Genomic DNA, 22,547 nt, shown 5'->3' on the forward strand with positions numbered 1-22,547 from the left:
CGGACAATTTGTTCTTACTGTAAAAAAAAAAAAAAATAATAAAATTACCGCAAATTTCTTATACTTTTGTACTCTACTAATTCTTTATAAAACTCTAAATCTGAATTAATAAAAATTATAATTTAAAAGCAAAAAATGAATTAAATTCAAATTATAGTTAAAATTTGTATTCTTTAGAAAGGTTTCTTTATTAGTTCGACTGTTTAGTATTTAGAGGTTTTAAAGAAAGGAAATAAAAAAAAGAAACAAATACGAACTCGATCATGACTATTTTCGGATGTGGACGCGCTTCTTCATTGAATGGGTGCAACGGCATCGTCAATTTCGCCTTGATGGCTTTTTTATGAATCCCCCAACGAAAGCAAATCAAGTGGAACGTATACGGCTAATTCTCTGGTTAAATAAAATTCGACCAAGATGTTAAAAAAAGAAGAAAATTTTTTTGAAAAAATAGAGAATTGTAAAATAATTAATATTTTAATAAAATATTAATTTTTTTCATCTCCTGTTAAAATTAACTTCATTAAACTAATGACAAGAGGTTTTTTTTCGGGTGAAAGAGTGAACCCCTATAAAATTTCGTAATAGAGGTGTTATTCGAGAACCATATGGCAACGTATGGCACGTGTGCGGAGGCAAAAAAAAAATATTTGTGACATTATTCCCTATGGCTTACCGGAAGTGGTTTTTAGTTCATTCGAGTGTTTGAACAATGCTCTCAATACCACCGCAAGAGAGTGACTCTGAACCACTTTGAGCTCAATTCTCAAATAATTTTACAATAATAATAATAATAATAGAAGTCCCTATATTTATTCGCAAGATCAAAATAAATCAAAGCACAGCTGGCCACCCTCTTTAACTTTTCTTGTTCTATTTTACAAAGGAGAAAATGCAAAATAATAAATGACCCACACATACGTGAAATTACCATTGTTTTCAAGTTCTGTAGGCGGAATAGCAAATTTTGCATATAACAGATGAATTTCTTTTTTTTTCTGTATATATACAAGCGTCAAGTTTGGCTTATGTGGCTTTTTAACTCCACGTGAAATGTGAAAAAAGAAGAAATGTGATAAAAAAAATATATATATACTCTCTTTTCTTCGCGCGCACAGACGCCTAAAACCCGTTACGGATATAGCTGTTTGCTTCTTTTGACAGAGATGGAGAATCATCGAAAAAGGGGGGGGGGAGCAGTGAGTAAGGGAGCAAAGGGAAAAAAAGAGAGTGAGAAGATATATAAAATGAAAGATGGTGAAACAGAAGGATATTTTCGAAGCCATATAGTATATAGCTATATACTGGAAAAAGTTATAACATATGTGCACGCTGAAATAATGATATATACAACGGGCAGATGATATGTCCGCGGATAATGTTATAGAAATTACCAAAGAAAAACAATTTTCACCTTTTTTTTCATTTAAGAATTTTTTTGAAAAAAATTTATTTCGTTTAAATAATAATAATAATCGGTTATTTCACTTTGGCAAAATATAATTTATTTGGATGAAATTATTTTTTATTTCCATATGAAATAAACTGTATTGGATCGATTTTCATTTTTAACTATATAAATGTGCGATTAATATATATATAAACGTGAATTCTATATAAAGTTTGCAGTTTGGATGCACTCTACAAAATAAGTGACGATAACCCATTTTAGATATCAATGACAGATATTAGTAGGCGGTCGATGCATTTAATGGAGGCGAAGTTATTATATTCATTTTGAAAGAGTCCAAGGTCTTTATTTCATAAGAATATAAAATTATCTTTCAAGGATTAATTAAATCTATAATTCCTAATTAACAAGTCTGTGAGATTCTTCACATTAATTCCGCCCATATATACCTTTATAATTTTTCTATTTATTTTAAAATCAAAAGAAAAATTTTCACTCTCTAAATCTGAATTAGTAAAAATGTTTACTAAATTAAATTAGTGACTCACTTTTTGCATTAGAATTAGTTAAATTTGACTAATTGTTAGTAAAATTTACTAATAATTAGTAAAATTTTACTAATTCTGAAGCAATAAGTGAGTCACTAATTCAAATTAGTAAACATTTTTACTAATTCAGATTTAGAGAGTGAAAATTTTTCTTTTATCGGTAAAATAAAAATCCTCTTCCAAATTGATAAATGGAAGTTTGGAAATTGATTTTCATAAGCAAAAAAAATCAATTCGACTAGAAAAAAATTTACCAGTAAAATAGATTTTCCAGGGAAATATATGGAAAAATTTTTTTGAAACCACTAAAGACGTTGTTAAATTTTTCCCTTCTCTCTCTCTCTTTCTCTATATATACAGATGCGTATAGGGAGGTCGTTTTCCATTTTTAAACCAACGGAAAAAAAGAGTATGCGCCTTCTAGCGTCAATATTGAATGAAGAAACATTTTCTTAGTATATATACGAGAAGAGATACAAGTAAATTTTTGTTTCCCTTTTTGGAGGCTATATATATGATGATATACCCGCGTATGTATAAATATATATATGAGGAATAAAAGATATAATTCACCAAGCGAGTCATATCGTTGGGTCAGGAATAAATTGTCAGTTATATAGTATGAAGTCGCTTACATTATAAAGTTAATACAACCCACATATGGCACGAGTTCGTACACACAAATATATATGTACTCTCTCCGTGATCATTGGGATTAACATTATCGCTCTTGACCCACGTTTATAAACCATATCTGACAGCATTTCTATGCTAATTGGTGTATAATTGAGATTTCCTTCGATTATCAAATAGCCGAGAACACTGCATTGAGAGTGAGAGAGAGAAAAGAGGAGAGAGACCCTGATTATTTTACTAGTCGACAAAATATATAATTCGAATCTGGGTTAACGTATAATTAGCGCAAATTTTCCCTTTGGGGGGGCTTCAATTTATTTTATAATATGTCCGCTTTAAAAGAGGTCAGTAGTATATTTCCTAATGCGTTATATAATTTTTGTTAAAATTGCAATATTAAAGTATACTCACAAATTAAATATAATTTATGGAAACTGAGAACTCACCTGCAACAAAAGAAAGAAATTTTGTTCAAAATAATAAATCAAATAGAAATATTTAATAAATATAATAAAAAATAGAAAAGAAAGCATAAAAAATGAATACAAAAATGTCAAGAGAGAAAAACTGATTTATCATCTCTGTCAATAATAAAATATATATATATATATATAAAAGCTTATCAGTTGTACAATTCAAGATGAAAGGTTGAGCAATATTTTTTCGCGGTTCAATGTACATATTATCAAGGGACATATCGATACTCTCTGGTTCAATGTTTGCCGACTCCCTGTGGTTTCTTTCTTCAAATATAGTTGAATCATTCTTTTTTTTTATTCGCTCGTGTCTAACAGAAACTGCCCTTGGCAAAAAAAGAGATAAAATTTTAAGAAAAGAAGTTTCTATATTTTCTTATAATTCTAGAGAAACAAATATTTGTTTTATAATTAAAAACCTACTTTATTTCCATTTCCTCAAAATCTTCAATTAATAATTTTTTTTCAAAATGTTAATTTTCAATGCCAAATAAATTCGAAATTGAAGAATATTTGAAAGAAAATTGTGAAAAAAATTCTAAACTGCAAAGCAATCAGTTGGATATTGTATAACGATAAGAAAAGAGAAAAGTAGAACAGATTAGATTATATAGTACCAACATTGAAAGTCTATTACTTTTAAAGCAGTGTCGTAAAAATGTAGAAAAAAATTTTCTAAAATTAGATACAAAATATTTACACGTACATAATTTTATGCGTTTGTAAATGATTTTCCGTCGTACATAAAAAAAATTACGATTTTTGTAAATAGATTATAAAATTGAATTTAATACAATAATAATTCTAAAACGGCTTTTCTTAATTGAAAAATCAGAAATAAAATTAGATTTCATTTTTGAAAAATGGAATTTTTATAATATAAGTTACATAAGAAAAAGATTAAACTCAAATGCGGATGTTGAGAGGACAATAACTTTTGAAAAGGATAAGAGAACTCTTTGGCATAATCAAATGTAGTCGTGCATTCGCATTTTGTTGAACTACAAATAAGACATGCAATGTTATACATACGCTATAAGTCTTCGCTTACTGAAATGGTCAGTTGATTGCCATTTCATGGAAAAGAAGCTTACTGTACATATAGCTTACAATACACGGAAATAGTTTATACAATGCCTTTTTCAGAGAGAAAGAGAGAGAGAGAGAGGATTATTTCTCTTTCAACAGAATATTTTTCAAAATTTTTGGGATTTCTATTTTTTTTTTCTATAATTCAAATGGAAAAATAAAAATTATAATTCGAATTTATTATTTTTGTTTAACAAAGAAATCAGAGCATTTGTGAAGAAAGCGATAAATTTTTGACCAACTGGACACTATTTCTAGTTACATAAACTTTCCAGATGCTTTGGATTTCGCTCAGATAAGTAAACATTAGACAGCTTTCCCTTCAATGTATATAATAAACCGATATATAAAAGACCCCCAGCATAATGGTAATAATTCTTTCAAAAAAACGATTGTTGCCCGCACGAGGTCGAAAATCATTGCAGATCGTGTGCCCCCGGAACTATGCTCCAGCGGGCTCGAGTCTCTTTTTTTTTCCTCCATTGTCAGCATATATAGCCAAAGGACACTCGACCAGACAACAATCGAAAACCGAATTCCAAGAATTTTCAGAAGCTGCGACTTATGGACCACTCGAGTAACTTTTATATTATTTTTCGTATTCTAATTTTCAGTAAAATAATAATTACATATTTCCTTCTTTTCAATTGAAAACCGAATTCTAAGAATTTTCAGAAGCTGCGACCTATGGACCACTCGAGTAACTTTTATATTATTTTTCGTATTTTAATTTTCAGTAAAATAATAATTAATTTTTTCTTTTCAATTGGAAAATTTATATTACCCTATACCTTTAAATCCGTTTATACGACTAAATTTTCCCATTAATTTTCTCGCTATTATTAATTATCTTGTTAAATTCCTTTTGGGGATTAAATTCCACTTCGCTAAATGCCACTATTAAATACTCCCTCATATGTAAAATATTTATTGTTATAGTCTAGCAAAGTGTTTGGGTTAGAAAACCACATGTATTGTAATATTATTCATTCAGAGGGCGATAATCGTGCGCAAAGCTCGTCAAAACCACAATACAAATATTGTAACTAGAGAATAAATGATTTAAATAAATTGATTGAAATAAAACAAGAAAAAAAATTATTTACCAACAGTTTTTTTTCTAATTTAATTTTTTTTTGGCTTATTAATAAACAATCAAAAATTTTTAGAAAATAAAATACTTGTAAAATTTTAGTGTGAAAATAGAAATGGACGAACAGGTATAGAGAAGAAAAAAAAGGTAGCTGTTAAGTTACTGGTTTCTTTACCTTTTTTTTAAAAAAAGAAAATAAAAAACACTCGATAAAATCGATGGAATGTTTGTCAAAATTTATCTATAGAAAAAGTCCGCAGGACTATTAGAAAGGCATTTTTTTTTCCTTTCAAAAGAATAGAAGAATCCCGACTTATCACTTGCATCAGACGTTTAAAGATGAATAAATTCACTAATGATCGCACTTAAAGGAAAAATAGATTGTTTTCATTTTTTCTCAGTGTGAGGTCCCTTTACATTTGTCGAGTCATTGATTTTTTTTTCAAGTATAAAATATAAATGATTAAAAAAAAATATATTCACGATTTATTAAATTTCAATTCTATCATTAAACGTGTTGAATCAAATTTTGATTAATTAAAAAAAAAATCTCGTTTTCTTTTTTCTATGTTATTTTTACAAATCATTTTTTTTTCTTTGTTTGACAATCAATACGCGTGCTTATTTTCAAATTACATTATTAAATTTTTTTTTTAATTAATAATAATAATATTTTTGCTCTGTACTAAAGATAAGCAAATTTATATTTTTATTATGTCTGATAATGTGAATTTAAATATTTTGTTCAGCACTTAACCAAATCCAAATTTGGTGTTTGTAAAGGATATTACAGGGTCTCATTGTGTACACGTTTCTCTGGTACGTCAAATAGACTTTAGTGTATATATATATATGGGCAAGTCCTCTCGCAATTAGTGAAATTAATGATCCGCAGAGCGTCCGTATTATATATATATTGCACGCGCAGTCGCGTTACTTAATATGATCACAATAATTTATTCATTTGTGTTAAATACTTATTTTACATTGTTTTCAAATAGTTTAGATTTAAACCACACAAATATATTCATATACGCAAATAATCATTAAATCTTTCCACACTGAATCACCGCAATTATAAAAAAATCATTAAAAAATAATTTTGTACTTTTAATAAAATAAACAAAAAATTATCACAAGACATTATAATTATAAAAATAATTATTTTTCTGCTCTATAAGAAATAGTGAAATTCTTTTTTAAAACAACAAAACTTTTTTTTTTCTTAATTAATAAATTATAATTTATTATATTTTTGAAATTCGAAAAGAAAAAAAAAACTCATTTTAAAAGAAGAATAAAGAAAATAATGGAAATAATAATAAACTGTGATGAGAAAATTTTTGCTCTGTTCACCGAAATTAACATCAAAGAGACTTTTCTTTGGGAAATTGTAAACGCATTACAAGGTAACTCTGTAAGGAGCACGTAACTACATATACTTGAAAGAGAGAGAACCTTTGCTCCCTCTTTTTTTTTTCTGTCGCTACCAAGAGGTCATTAGGTTCAATTTCATGCTCATAAAGTGCAATAATTTATTCTCAAGAAAGACGCTTGCTTCTCATCTAACATTGAATTTCTTTTTTTTAATTAAACTCTTAATTTTTTTTTTTTTTTTTGAAGATCATAAACCCTATAACGATTCAAAAACTATTTCCATTTTTTTTTTAAATAATTATCAAAATACAAATGACAATGAAAACTTAGTGCTAATTTTCAAAAATTTTATTAACCCTTGACTTATTAGAAAAAAAAAATGAGAAAAAAAAATACACAATTGTATAGGAAATATTTGTGGAATACATTAGAAGTGGAAAAACAGGTTTTTCCCCCTAGATGAATTTTCTATTTGTAAAAGCTTAATGCTCATCCCATGACTTATTAAATTTTTTTTGAAATTGAAAACGAAAAAAAAATTCTGGTACTTTTTTCTGTTATATCGATAAACTCATAAGGTATTTCATAATTTATTAGACCGTGCAATCATTCAGAAATCTCCATGATTCTAGCAGCTGTGTTCGTACCAACTATATAACAGCGAAACCCGTTAACAAACGTCTCTCGAAAGACTTTACAGTTATACATAGTTGCTCGATTATTTTCTTACTCTGAAAAGGCTATCCGTTGACCTTAATTAACATTCATAACGATTACATTTAAATTACACTAGATTTTCAATACAAAATAATAAAAAAATAACTCGAACAAACAAAAATATATTCTATTTCCTTTTTAAAAAAAATTCATCTAAATAGAAATAATAAAATTCAAAAAAAAAAAAAACAATCCTTTACAATCCTAATTAAAACAATTTAATCAATTGTTAATATAATAAAAAATTAATTTTTAATTAAATTGTTAATTTAATAAAAAATTAATTTTTAATTTAAAATTAATAATTCTTTCAAATAAATTAAAATTGTATTTATTTCTAGTACATATAGACAACTTCCGATTCTTTCTTTTGATTTCTGAAGAAGATAGTCGAATATATCCTGTATACAAACGTACGCGGTTGGAAATTTTGAACAGCCTCAAGACCGTGACACTTTCGGCTTTACTTAGACCGGAAATTATGTCTGGACTGCCAAGTAATATTATAAATTTAGACTAGAATATATTGTTTTCGTCTCTTGAACTCAAAATTATATGTGTATAAAAAAAAAAATTCCAAAAAAGCGGATTAGTTTACTAATTTTCTATATAAAACCAAAATAAAGAAATAGAACGAAAGTCGCATTTGTATAATTAAAATTAAAAGAAAAACATGATTTTTTATATTCATATATATATAGTGAATTAATTAATATTTAATTGGAAATTAAATAATTTTTTCTCGAAACATCAACTCTATTTGTAAAAAAAAAATATCTCTCAAGTTTAACAATTAATCTCACTTGCGTTTAACAATTAAAATTAAATTCTCTCCTCTTATCTATGGGGAATATCAATTCTACATCTCGCGGAAAGTTTCACTCGACTCAGATTAAAATAAATTTTAATTGAACATCATTTTTTTCCCCCCCTTTCAATTTAATTTCACTTTAACCAAATATGGATTCATTTAATTTTGTAAGTAACAATAATTATAATTTAAAGAGTAAAAAAAAAAAATTAAGACAAGTTTCAGTCGACTTATAATATGCCTTTCACATTCAAGCCTTGTTGAGTCATTATGATTCATAAGAAAAAGTTAAACTATTTGAACGTAATTGTTACGAGTCCAAGAGCAATAAAATGCAAAAAAAAATACATTTAAACGTAATGTATGTTTCTATAAATTTTCATTCGGTTCATTTTTGACATAAGGGATCACCCCTCCCTCTAAATCCTTCAACAAAGGGCTTGGATTCCATTATAACTACTCTCTCGCTTTTGTGAACAAAAAACCATTATTCTTCGTCTGACGTTATAATAATAATTTTAACTATATAATACACAAATGCGGCTTAAGTTCTACTTTTTTTTGTCGCGTTCCAACGCATGTGAGAATGAATCGAAAAAAAAATTAAAAAAAAGAAGCAGGAGGTCCCGGAGGCACTTCGATTGCTTTATAAGATAACTCAAGGTGCTTGATTGAGTCCATTTATCCCGCTACTCAGTAAATCAAGATACTGTAGAAAACTTAAAGAAAGTTAAAATTACTTTTAATCCCCAAAAGATTCCGTATTTTATTGTTTTTTTTTAATCAATTAATCATCAAAACCTGTTTGTCACCTTTTTTCAATTATTTATCAAATTAGATTTAAAAATCCGCCTGCAATTTCATAACCAACTTTCGCTGATTACAAAACAAAGCAGTCAATTTCCTAACCTTACAAATTCACTTCAATCTTATTGAACAAAAACACTTGAACTGATAAATTGCTATTATAGTTTTAAATCAATTTCACAACAATCAAAACTTAACTACATTCTTGGTATTAAAAAAATCAAAATTTCAGCAATTGTTCAAAAAAAAAAAATCGAACTCCGTTATGTACATCCTACGTAAATATTAAAAACTAATAAGTTAATAAATAATTATTAATATATAAACAAGCTTACCTTGATTCTGTGACAGAACAGCGGGAAGAGTCGTGATCACCAATAATACCCAAACAAGCACCGATTTCCACTGCACCGAATCACTGTAAAAGCACCTTGTCGTAGATGAAGAATAACACCAAATATCACCTGCCATTTTCTAGTAACTATTTCGGCGATAATTCGCAATGTTTCACGCAAATATAATCATTACGAACAGTTTATCGCACTACTGTCTATTTATTAATAAACATACATCCGCACTGCTTGGAGTATCCAACCTTACTGACGAGTCACACACGCCTACGCCACTGAGGTGAGCGATCGTAAGAAAGTCAACTGCGCATGCTCACCACACTGGACAAAAGTTATCTGATTTGTCGGACAAAAGCGCACTAATTTAAACAGACCAATCACAAGGAACATTTCAAAAATTTCCGCTCATTTCAACCAATTGTCAATTATGGATCCTTTCCAATAAAGCTAACTTCAGATTATATACTTAACATGTGGCAACATAACCTCATGTGTCAAAATTTCACAAACAAAAATAGAAATTTTTATTTATATTGTGTTTATCGATATTTATAAATATAATTAACGGTACTAAAAAATAATTCTATAATATTAAATAAGAATTGTTATTTACGAACATTTTTGTAAAAATGGAAAAAAAAGAACAACGTAAGTCTACTTATATTTGGTATTAAATATAATGTGAAAATTCTTATTTAAAATATATTTGATTTATTAAATGAAAAGTATTAGAATCAATTTGTTAAAAGTTTATTTTTTTTTTAAAGAAATGTTCCAGCCTTTACCAGCAAAAATTATCAATAAAGTAACAACATATGAAGGAAGAGAAAAATATGTTTTAAAATTTCTAAACGATACTTTACCAGCATCGGACATTAAAAAAATACCAGATGAAATGAAAAAAGTAAGTAAAAAAATTTGCTTTTCATTTATCACTATTATTGGTTATATTTTAATGAATTTATTTATTTCATTTGCAGACATTTTTCTTCAGTAAACATAGATCGAAAGATCAATTTAAAAAGAAGCATAAAAAACGATCATTCTCGGGAATGAGGAAAAAAATTCTTTTAAATTTAAACAAAGGAAAACATAAAGAATTACTATTTACAGATCTTATTCCCTTAAATACAATTTGGTTAGATTATATGCGAAATTTGCTTGGAGTGAAGAGTTTCAATAAAATACCAAATAATCCTTTGGAATCAAATTGGGAAACTGTGAATCAAAAAATAATGAAAGCTGATTATCATGGAGCAAAAATCTTCGTTATCAGATCAAAATGTCCCAGTTTAATTGGAGTCAATGGAATTATTTTACAGGATACAAAAAATACTTTTAGATTGATTGGAGAAGACGATGTTATTCGCAGTATGTAAAATAAATTAAAACTTTTAAAATTAATTATTATTTAAAAAATAATAATAATTACCTTTTATTCCAGCTGTTCCAAAGGAGACATCGAAATTTCAAATTATATTAGATAATGTTCATTTAGAAGTTTTAGGAAAAGAACTTTGCATTCGACCAGCTGAGAGGTCAGTTAGAAAATTCAAAAATACTCAAATACCCGATTTATAAACAAGTAAATTATTAAATTTGTATATTATTTGAAGTAATAAGTAAAATAGAAAATATTTTTTAATGTCAATAATTTCCAATTTTAGTTAAAACAATAAAATATAAATAATATTAATTTTAATTAAATATAAAATAAATAATTTCAGTTTCATTAAAACCAAAAATCATATTATTTATTGAGTTTTAAAATTTACATTCTAAATATATGTGAAACAAAGACAAAAAAAGAAAAAAAAAAAAATCAAAGCAGGAAGTTGACATTGAAAATAATTTCGAAACACGCTTCATTTTTATTTCAAACTATTCATATATAGCATTTTCTGCACATTTCATTACATATTACAATTGGAAACAATAAAATGTGTCCTGCACCACATTGATCATGCAAATCAATTAAACATATTCCATTTTTTCGTCTATAATTTATTTTTCTTTTATTTTTCCTTTCGTTAATACGATTTGTTTTTTTTTTAAATTTGTAATATTATATTATATGTATATCTACTACTTACACGTTATATTATTATTATTATTATTATTATTAATTACCAGTTTATAATATATAATTATGTATTTATAATATATATGTATAATTATCGATCTTGTTTTTGCTCTCGTTTGTTTGTTTTTTTTTTTCATCCAATAATTATAATTCACAAATATTCAAATAATTATATGATATATCAATACAATAACAACTTGCGTCAGAACCACAAACGTTGCGGTTCAAATAATTGAAACAAATTCATTCGTTCAAGTATGTTGGTTTTTTTTTTTGTTTTCAAGGATTTGATTTCGAAAATACAGTGCAAGGACAAGAATTTTAGAGATTTTTTTTTTTTTGGGAATGTCATAATCTTTCACTCGTGTCCATCTACCTTTACTGTTTTTCAAAAACTAATACCTATATGCGTATTTACCGGGATTGAAAAATGTCAAACACTCGTGATATCTCAGAAATTAAGTTTGGAAAAAAAAAATTGTTGCTGTCGTTTTTTCTATCTTTTTCCTTACAGGACGAATTTTTGTCCAAATAGTCAAGACCCTCACATATTCTATAGAATGAATTGTATAGCAGTGAAACGAGAATAAAATCTCATTTCCTAAAAGTGCTTTAATAGAAAAACAATGTTTTTGTTTTTACTAAAGTTTACTACACGATAGTCAAAAAAGACTTTTCTTTCTCTTTTTCTCAAGGCAATATTTAATATATATTAAAGTCGATCTAAACAGTTTTTTTTAAAAAAAAAAGAAACCAAAAACAAAGCATTTACAAAATATTTAAAAAATTCTTTTTCTATTTTTATTTAAAAAAAAAGAGAAAATACTACTCGAACTATTTTTAGTTACACTGATTAAAGACGCCACGCTGGGGGGAAGGGTGTTCTAATTAAATTAGAGACGTAACAATTCTATATTAAAAAAAAAAAGTTATCTCAAAATCAAAAGACTTCAAAAGTTATATTTTTTTTTCTCTTGCAGTTTAAATGAAAATTCTATCTAACATACGTCTGGACAAGTATAACAAAATATACGACGGAACAAATAACAGATAGACAAGCAGCTAGATTGTGATGTTAACTGCCAGTTTAACAAATAAGTTCAAAATATTCTAAAACTTAATTCCTTTAAAGAATTTTTTTTTTTCCTTTAAAAAAAGAAAATACTTTTTATAATTCAATGACTCGTGTCATTATGTGAATTTCATTTTTTTTTTCTTTTAACGATCAAGCTCCTGAAAAGTTACGAGTTGCATGAAAATTTGTTTTGTGTACATCAAGATTTATATTCAAATTACTCTTTACGTGAAACAAATTTTGTTTTGTTGGGTTATTTATTATTTTTGCTTTTTCTGGAAGAGGGACGACGTAGAGTATTTCGGAAGTCATGCCACAAGCAAACTACACACACCTGACACAATCATATTTTTTTTTTTTTTTTTTTTTATACAACACGAGAATAATTCTAATCATTCGGATGAAATTTATTATTTTTTTCATCTCAACACTAAATGCAAACGCGAATTTTAAAATTTATTTTTCTCCACGAGAGGGAAAATAATTTATTTATTAATTTGAATTTTTTTTTTACGACAATACGTTTTTTTAAATTCTTTACAGGGCCATTCAATCATGGATGATCGACATTCAATTCTTTTTCTTGTATCTACAAATTTGCAATAAATATTTTTTTTTGATATATGACGAGACGACGTCTTATATCGATTTATTTTATTTTTTTTTTCTTATTAGCATAGACTGGTCTAAGCGTAACGATGTCTGCTGTGTAGTGACATTTCTTCAGCGTTTATTTTTTTGTTTTTTTTAATTTACGTCTAAGATTCTAGGGGCGGTACTCTTGATCTAAGCCTTATAGAAAAGTAAATGTTGATCGGTATTTGAAAATGAGTTATACAATGGTTCTCACATGCCGTAACCTTGATACGCTGCTGCTGCGGGTGCATAAACCCCTTGGGCAGGTGCTCCATATACACCTGCGGGTGCATAGCCTGGTGCCATCATTCCCGGTCCTGCCGTTAACATCAATTGTGGTTCGGCTGCAAATTTTTTATTTTCATAATTATTATGTATTTAAAATAAAATTTTTAATTTACATTTCGTTATATTTAAAATAATTTAAATAAATTTTTACTAAAAAAAAAAATACTTACGCATAATCATAGGCTTAACTTCATGATCATCAGTCTCTTCTAAACGTCGGTTTTCAGCTTCTTCCAATTTATCAACCTTTAAAAGAATTTAAAAAAAATAAAACTCTAATCTTTATTCATTCATTTAATTTTTGTTTTTAAAAATACTTAGTTACGAAAAAGAGCAATTTGTTGAAATAAAATAAAATTCTTACCTTCGAGATATATTCTCGCGCAACTTGAATGAGGTAAGGCATTGCGAAATGCAGAATTTTGTGTCTCCACGCAAGTTCTAAAATCACATCCGGATGAAGTAAATCATAACAATGGAAAAGGCACGCCGCGAAGCAATCTTTTGATCCTCTCTCCAAGAACCACTCCAACAATTCCTCGGCGACTTCAGCTTGACGAGATTCGGCCGCATATTCCATCGCATCCCTAATCAAAATAAAATCAAAAGAATCAAAAAAAATTCTTATCCATTTTTTTTTGTTTTTTTTTTTATTTATACTCACCTAAATAATCTGTCTTTTTTACACAATTCCACCGATTGTTTCCATCTGTTATTACCCTTATACAAATAGGCGGCAATTCGTCTAAATTCAATCAACTCGTGCTTCTCAAGTTGTTGAGCAAGTGCAATATTATCGAAATTATCAAATGCGTCTATCGACGTTCTCAAACCCTGATAATCCTCCTCATCAATCAATAAACCATTTAAAGCCTCATTAATTGCTTTATTGTTTAATGCTTGAACCGAACGCAAATATGGTTTCACCAATTGTAAATGATCCATTCGCGTAAAATAAGCAACTGATCTTGTATGATCCATTCGTGGTGCAAGAACAAGTAAAATATCATTCAACAATAATGGTTTAAATTCCACATAAAATTGTATAGCCTTATAATAAAGCTCAACATTGGCGACTTTGGTGATAACATCCTTAAAATGACCCTCTCTCCATGCCTCAGTTGGATGTTGCATCATTGCCAATACTGCATTATCATATTCCTCGTATTTATCATATAAAAATACAAGTTCCGCCCATAAATGTGCTTGTTCAGCGGCGCGCAATACTTTTGGTATATTAACGCGTGACCAAAATAATTCAAGATGTTCCCTCATTCTTTGTGGTTTAAATTTACTGTAAAGAATTGCAAGCTCCGTAAACATTCCCATATGTGCTCTTTCAAGTCCCAATGCGGCTTCCAAAAGATTTATCAACTCCTCAAAATGTCCACGATCCTGATAGTAATTTATTAAATCTTCAAGTTCATCGGCATGAACAACAATGTGCAAGCCGCACATTTGTGCCAATCGAAATTCACCACTATCAACGCACGCAAAACAAACCTCCTTCCAAGTGCGCGTTGAATTCGCTTTTCTTGCACTGTCAACAGCGCCTTGAAATTCTTTCAAATGCACCAATGTTATTGCAAGACGGGCAAAGTTCGACACATTGTTGTACAATAACTTTGCTGGTTCGTACATTTTATCATCAAAGCAACGATCACCGATCTAGAAAAAAAGAAATTTTTTAAATTCTTAAAAAAAGTAATTTAGTTCCAAAAATGAGATTTTAATTTACCTTTTGAATGTCAGCATGATTTGGTCCAGAAATAAATTCTTCAAGATCAGCAAGTCGATTGGTGCGAGCGTAAGCATAAATCAATTCACTTTCAATGAATGATTCTCTTGTTTTCTTGCGTGCCATCTGAAGATAACGCACAAGGTCCTCCCAGTGTGATGTTCTATGTGCTGTTTCCACAACATCAACATAAGCAGTTGGATCATCAGCCTTGATGTAACTGTCAATTGATTCCTTAACCAAACCCTGATTCAATTGAGCCTTCGCCAATTGAGACCAAACAGCCGGTTCGTTACACCTATTCAAAAAAAAAAAATATTTGAAATTGTAATTATTAACGAGCAAAAATTTAAATAAACAAAATATTTACCTTTCTGCAAATTCATATGCTCTATCAAGATTATTGACTTGATCAATCAATACTTGAATAGCTGACGTATTGACATCGAATTTTTTGAAAATAGCAAAAGCCTCCTCATAAAGTTCATTATTAATAGCAATATTAGCAATATCCGGTGCATCGTAATTATCTAAACGATTAATGTATTCCATAACACGTGTACGATCTGCTTTTATTGCCGTCAATATCAAGAGATTTTGTAAATTACGATGATCACTGAAAACACTGCTATCGAGAACAATTTTCTCAAGAAGTTCAATCAATTCATTTGGCAAATCGGCTGTCATGAATGCCTTAACTGTCACCGATATATCTTCCGGATCCTGTGTCTCTGACAGAGCTGTTTGTACCACCTAAAATAATTAAAGTAAAAATTAATTTCAATTGGTCATTAGTAAAAAAAACAAAAAGGCGATCATCGACATTACCTGATCGATCAATGGTCGCTTGTAGGGATTGCTCTCAAGCAAAACTTCAGCCCAAAGATCCGGATCTCTTCGTCTAACGAGATACCTTGCCTCACTCTTAAAAAGACTATTCTCATTGCAAACACTTATTAATTCTCGATCACATTGTCCACGTTCATAAGCAATGCAAGCCAAATGTGGATCGCGTTTCTCACAATATTTACCCACTACTCTACTGTCGTAAAATTGATTCTCTCTGCAAATTAAAAATAAAATTAAAAAAAAACATTCATTTTACAAATAATAAATAATATATAAAAGTCACTTACTTAAGAAATCTTTCTGGATTATTATTGCTATCAATATAGATTTTGGCTAAAGCATTATGAGTAGCTGGCTCAACACATCCTTCATGAACGCGCGATTCAAGCCACGGTAGCAATAATTTCAATCGATTACGTTTTTCCACCTCTTCCACAAGTTCATCTGTGGAAAATTGTCCACGAACAACTAAAATCAAATTTTTTATTATGTCCTCCGAACAATCAACATCTAACAAACCACCGATAACGACTGGCAATCGCGAAGGATTCACCTGAAAGCAAAAAAAAAAAAACATTTTATATAAAAAATAAATAAATAAATAAAATTTGTTGAAATTTCAAATTACCCACCTTTTGCACATAAATTTCAATATATTTTTGTAAATTATTTCTGTACAAATATAACACAAGATCGTGCACAAAATCAAAACGATCACACACGATAATCAACGGTAACTGATCAGAGAGTTTAGCTTCCTTGAGGAAATTTTTTACTCTCTCAGCATTATAACAATTACTCTCACGACAAATACGTTCAACTTCTTTGATTTGTCCAGTTTTACACGCAGCTTGAATATATTTAAAGTGCACTTCCTGATCTTGACTGAAATTCACAATAGAACCAAGAAAATAGAATAGTCCCTCGTACGATTTAAAGCTCTCAAAAAGATCTGTAAGAGCAAAAAAATTAAGTCAAAGAAAAAAGGAAACCTAAATGAAAGGAAAATTTTTATAATTACCGATAAGCGCTTTCGTTGTTAGTTGCTCGTGATATTTTGTGGCAATTTGAACGCAAATTTGTAAATTTTGTCGAATATTTGCAGTGAGCATTGCTTTTAAACATTCAAGTGAATCCTCAACTGAGAGTGTACCAAAAAATCCAACGAGCCAATCGGGCGATAATAAATGTGTATGAACAACAGCACGTTTAATATCATATAAATCGGTATAATGTTCAAGTGCTCTTTGCAATAATCCAGCTTTTTCACACAATTGTGCAACATGAGCACGATCATAATGAGTAAACATTTGATTTCCTAAAATTGCATCAGCCACTTGTGGCGCTGACATTAAATTCATCTCGAGGAGACGCGTTTGTAATGCACCCTCGCTTGGACGATTATTTTTCAAGGCGTCCAACAAAAAGGCCGTACATTGTTGCACCATATTTTGCTCCATAAATATGTCTACAATCTGTAAAAATTTAAAAATCACATCAATTTTTATATTTCAATTAATTATTAAATTATATCATCAAAATTTAATTTAATTAGAAAATTACCTGATTAATATCAGCTAATGGTTCATCATCTTGCACTAACATTTGGGCGAAAGCTACTCCCTGATCGGGATTAATTCTCATAACGTTTCTTAATAAAAATATATAGTCCGGTGTATATGAAACTTTCTTTGCGTAGAGAACAATTTTTTGAAATTGTCCCGTTTCAGCGAAACATTGAATCACTTTATTCGGTACATTTGCACGTAAATAAACACTGAGCGCAAGTGTTGGATCCGCTTGCTTTACTAAATCACCCAATTCCTCGCTACACTCAAGTTTATCTTCCTTTAGCCATTTTTCCAAAAGTTGCTTTCTACCCTGCAACAATACCGGACGGCACAGCTCAAGTGATTCATATTTATTTAATTGGCCTTGATCCAAAAGAATGCCAAAATATTGTAGTAGTGGCGAAGTTTGACCTTGTGTCGTTGGTACCTAAAATAATAGAAAAAATTAATTTTTGCAAAACAAAATAAAATTTTAAACGAGACTAACCTGTTGAAATCGTTGTATAGTTGTTGGAGTTCTGAGTATTCCCTTGGGAGCGTTAGCAGCGACTTTAGCTGCCTCGGCATATTGACCATTTTGAAAGAGCATATTAAATTTCCTCACAAAGAGATCCTCAGCGCCTGACAAATTATTTCTCACTGCCATTCTCAATGCCAATTCAGGATTTTGCAATACTCCATTAATATAAGGAATGATATTTTCTTCCTCAACAGAAACTGATAGCACTTGTCCCTTTCGATTAACGCCAATAATACCACCTGACGCCTCATGTGGTGCAGTGACAAATATTGTTTCACCCGAAATTCGATTCATAAATATACATGTAGCCGATTCAATATCATACATGTGAATATAGCCATATTTTGTTATCAAATAAATCACATCATATTTAGAGCTAACTTGCATTGCAACGGGAAAATCATTACCAGCTTCCGATGGAAAGAAAACTTCAACAGCTTTCTTTGGAAATGGATGATTACCAGTTGGTGGTTGACCAACTTCAATAATATGCAATTTAGCCCCTTGCACTGTTCTCACAGCAAAGCAAAATAAATTACTTGGCTCTGGATTTCCTTCCATTTTAAATTGTGCAAATGATGCTGCATGACCTTCAATTGGTTGTGAACATTTACGTTCAACTGAATAAAGTTGCATTGCACCAACAACACGACTATGTTGCGCTGATATTCCAATTAAAAGAAGCCACGTTTGTTTAGCGTCTGTTCGATAATTGATAATTTGACATCCATTTAATGATGAATGACGTTCAAATACTTTATTTGGCGTCGAATCACCTTCCATGGACCAATGAAAGACAGCTGTTTCCGTTACTAATGCCAATGTATTTAATGAAATCCACTTCCAAAAGACAACGTCCTCCGGCATTGTGTGTGCTTTCATTTTTGACTTCATTTCAATATTGAATATCTGCAGGGTTTTTTGAGCTGCGAAAAAAAATTAATTTTCAAATTCGAAAAAAAATCTATTAAATACAAGAGATTAGTGGTACAATTTCCGTGCGATAGAAGAGGAAACACAATTTTCCGGATCAAATTTCCTTTCTTTTTCTCTTTCTCTCTGTATGACACAATATCGATTTCTTTTTTTATCCGTCTTAAATGTATCAGTAATCACTTAACTCCAATGGAGCTGAATTCTCGTCTTGTATACATATTATATTGAGAGAGAAATTAATCGCAATTGAAATAACGCTAAGTGTCGAGATAAGTCAAGGGGTTAAGAAATCACTCGCAAAATATTCCTCTTTTATTTATCATTCCAAATAGATTTCGCTAATCTCTTAAAAATACTTTTTACAAAATATTTTGACTCTTTTTTTTTTACCAAATTAAATGATAATATGGAAGACAATCAAATATTACTATTTCTGTCTTTTTTATTTTTTTCTCGTTGCATATTGAAAGAAAAAATAAATTGTTAATTAAATAGATAATGAAAAAAATTTACCTTTGAGAGCGATGACTTTGCTAGCTGGATTCATGATGGCCGAATCTGCAGAGATCGGCTTTCTAATGGGGTTGGCCGTATCATTCATATCAATGATTACTACTTGTGCTGTATCGCCCACTTTTTCTCGCACACAGATGAATTTATCAGATTCCATGGTGACAGTATTGAAGCTGACATTATTTGCATTTATCCCAACAGCAGTCAGCTAAAAATAGTAATTAATATTATTTTAATTAGAGAAAAACATCTCATCATTTATATAATGACCAAATTTTAAATTAATGAAAAAATAATTTATTTATTAAAAATTGAAAACTTTATATATTCAAATATTGAATTTAATTCATCGTTTAAAAAAAATGAGATTAAGATTAAGAACTCAACAATAATTACTTTCGCGTGACCTCAAATCGTTCGAAAATATAGATCAATTTTTTTTTCCCCTTTTTAAAAAAACACATTAGTGTGATTCATACGAAGTTACATTATCATTTTTTTTGATTCAAAGGAAATTAGTGGAGAGCTTTCGATATAGTGATAAAGGCACTCTAATGTTTCAAATAGAAAATGTGTGACTTTGACTTTTAGAATAAAAAAAAAAAGAAAAATTATCCAGCTATTTCCCTTTCTCTTATACAACAAGGTTACTATCTTTGCATCAATTATAAAATATTTTACAACATAAGCAAATATAAGAAAATTATGATTCGCTTAAAATGAAGAATTCTTTTTTTTTTTTACTATTTTATAATAGAAAATAAATTTTTCTTTAGTTACTTTGTTATAGATAATTTTATTCAGTATAAAAAAAAGTAACAGGGCTTATCATTTCCTTACATATAGCTATTTTTGTTATTGGTCAACGATAATTATTTTTAACATACGTGGAAAAGGTCATAGGTAAAATAAAAAAAATAAAAATAATAATAAAGGCTATTTTTTATATTAAATATTCAATTACGGTTAACGAGTTACTATTTGATATTTTATCTGATCTGTTTGTTTAGACAGTGTAACAATGAAGAATCTTCAATGTACTTATTCAGCTTTATTTAGAACGAAAAGACGTCTCGACATTAAAAAAAAAAAAAAAAATTGTCAGTGAGAATTAAATATATAAATATTGAATTAATATTTAATTTTGATAAAATAATTTGGATTTTTTTTTTTAAAATAATTTTTATTCTTTATTAATTTACTTTATTAAGAGGGTTTAAATCTAAATGAATTGAACTCCACCCGGAGGCTAATTAACCTCTTCAAATCAATTCCTACAATTTTGGAAGAGGACAAACTGATAAATTCAATAATTAAAGCGACACAAATTTTAATTGATTACTCCACAGAAGTAAATTTCTGAAAAATAATTTTCTCTTCGTTTCAATTTGTCAGAGAAGATTTATTAAATCTAATTTGACAAATAATTCTATTATCAGACCTTTTAAAGACATTTTTTTTTTTTTGCATTAAAAGAAAGAAAACAAAAACTAAAATAAAAATAGCTTTATATAATAACTAGTTCTATTAACAAAATAATCAGAAATATAAAAAATAAAATGCATCTAGTAATAATTTTCTTTTTATACATAACCGGAATTTTCCGGATGAAAGGCAAAATGTCAGTGTTAAAAACGAGAAATATTGGAAAAATAACTTGAACAAATACGATTGAATGCCCCTGAAAGGGTTAATAACAAGATAAATGAAAAAACACAGGTTGAAGATTCACGTCAAGCGACACGGTGTTTTGTAGGCGGAAGCGAGGGGCGTATATGTCGAGGAGCAGACGTGGCTTCCATGCCACTGACGATCGGTTATCGGCGAAAAATCGATTCCCTAATTCTGACAGGAATTTCCAATTCACAATTACGGGAAATCCTAACCCCCAAAAAAAAAGAACATAAAATAATCCCAATGAATTAATATTTTCAAAAAAAAGAAAGAAACACTCAATAAAAAAAAGGAAACTTGTAGGAATTAATGACTCTCACGATAGCTGTCAACGTAACGTCGGTGGCATTTTGGAGTATCATAAACGCGTCTTTAACTAAACTTTAGAAATTAATTTTAACCTAAAACATATGTGAAAAATTATATTTACAATAAAATAAAAAGAATGCAAATGATTTTAATTATAAAAATACACATATCAAAGAAAAAAGCAGGTCACTTACCTGGAGATGTTCCTGAAACCTTATGGGCAGTAGCTGCGTCATTTTTTATGATTCTTTTGCAAGATTACCGGAATCCTAAAGCCAATAAAATTTGGCAGGATCTTCTCGCAGCCTAAATGGCGATTATTTAATTGTAACAACACCAATTTTTTTTTTTCGTACACCTTTCACCCCGAGAATCTCGATTCAATCATCCGCATACAAAAACCGACTGACGCAAGGCAAATACCGTCACTGCTTGCCGCTGACACCCATCATGGACGCCATTATTCGTCCCCCACCACACAATTTATTCATAGATTGCAAAATAGTCCCTCGTTTAAAGGATGACAATTTCCCGGTAATAAAAATTTTTTCCCTAATAGTAAGGAAAAATACTATGTAATAATTTAATGACGTGATGTGTGTGATATTTTCTTTTTTTTTTTTTGGTCGTTGAATTGATTTTGAAGAAAGACGTGAAATCGGTCAAATTGAGAAACCTGCTGCGCAAGGTTAGGGCGCTCTCACACCTCTGGCTGCCTGCACAGGCAGCCTCCCACCACGCAGAAAACGTACAAGAGTAAGAGAGACAGAAAATTCAAATTTAAATCTACTGACTCTCTGATTGGCTCTCACTGGCTGCCTGTGCAGGCAGCCAGAGGTGTGAGTGCGCCCTTACAAGCCGCGAACGAGAACCCCTCTTGCGTCTCTCTCTCTCACTCACTCCTTTTAAAAACGAATCTCGTGAATGAAGCCAACGGCGACGGCGCGTACGAGAACGTGCCAATGCTTTCATGTATAAATTGTAGGTGACTTTAAATCTTAATTAAAAAAAAAAAAAATCCGAAAAGAAAATGATTTTCC

General features: G+C 29.4%; 3 protein-coding genes across 4 annotated transcripts in view; 1 reads left to right on the top strand and 2 right to left on the bottom strand.

Annotated features, from left to right (window-relative positions):
- LOC127290475 (disintegrin and metalloproteinase domain-containing protein 12) overlaps nucleotides 1-9,659 on the bottom strand; it is a 53,549-nt gene extending 43,890 nt beyond the window's left edge. Inside the window, exon 1 of the mRNA XM_051319052.1 lies at nucleotides 9,301-9,659. Coding sequence (XP_051175009.1) covers nucleotides 9,301-9,436 — 136 coding nt within the window. The 5' untranslated portion in view covers nucleotides 9,437-9,659. The remainder of the gene's footprint in view (nucleotides 1-9,300) is intronic.
- LOC127290487 (ribonuclease P protein subunit p29) overlaps nucleotides 1-12,848 on the top strand; it is a 59,909-nt gene extending 47,061 nt beyond the window's left edge. The window contains exons 2-5 of one of the 2 annotated variants that reach the window (XM_051319073.1): nucleotides 9,838-9,963; nucleotides 10,083-10,219; nucleotides 10,296-10,686; nucleotides 10,760-12,848. In XM_051319073.1, coding sequence (XP_051175030.1) covers nucleotides 9,945-9,963; nucleotides 10,083-10,219; nucleotides 10,296-10,686; nucleotides 10,760-10,896 — 684 coding nt within the window. In that variant the 5' untranslated portion in view covers nucleotides 9,838-9,944 and the 3' untranslated portion in view covers nucleotides 10,897-12,848. Of the gene's footprint in view, nucleotides 1-9,775; nucleotides 9,964-10,082; nucleotides 10,220-10,295; nucleotides 10,687-10,759 lie in introns of those variants that run through there. The other variant, XM_051319072.1, reaches the window with a different exon arrangement.
- LOC127290473 (clathrin heavy chain) lies at nucleotides 12,028-22,189 on the bottom strand. The gene is made up of 14 exons (XM_051319051.1): nucleotides 21,702-22,189; nucleotides 19,525-19,732; nucleotides 18,043-19,001; nucleotides 17,548-17,982; nucleotides 17,006-17,459; nucleotides 16,617-16,936; nucleotides 16,272-16,537; nucleotides 15,964-16,198; nucleotides 15,506-15,888; nucleotides 15,136-15,433; nucleotides 14,062-15,065; nucleotides 13,762-13,984; nucleotides 13,568-13,643; nucleotides 12,028-13,453 (listed from the first exon to the last, which is right to left on the bottom strand). The coding sequence occupies exons 1-14, from the start codon at nucleotides 21,741-21,743 to the stop codon at nucleotides 13,320-13,322; spliced, it is 5,037 nt and encodes a 1,678-aa protein (XP_051175008.1). The 5' UTR covers nucleotides 21,744-22,189; the 3' UTR covers nucleotides 12,028-13,319.
- Between the last annotated feature and the right edge of the window lie 358 nt (nucleotides 22,190-22,547).

This window comes from Leptopilina boulardi, unplaced genomic scaffold (assembly GCF_019393585.1).
Source record: "Leptopilina boulardi isolate dan_hultmark-lab unplaced genomic scaffold, ZJU_Lbou_2.1 LbouV2_70, whole genome shotgun sequence".
NCBI lineage: Eukaryota > Metazoa > Arthropoda > Insecta > Hymenoptera > Figitidae > Leptopilina > Leptopilina boulardi.

Excerpts from the sequence above, each read along its gene's own strand:
- LOC127290473 (XM_051319051.1), bottom strand. The coding sequence starts at position 21,743 with ATGACGCAGCTACTGCCCATAAGGTTTCAGGAACATCTCCAG. Across the intron at positions 15,889-15,963 it reads AGCGACCATTGATCGATCAG|GTGGTACAAACAGCTCTGTC; the intron begins GTAATGTCGATG and ends TAATTATTTTAG. Across the intron at positions 13,454-13,567 it reads AGTTAAGCCTATGATTATGC|CCGAACCACAATTGATGTTA; the intron begins GTAAGTATTTTT and ends AAAAATTTGCAG.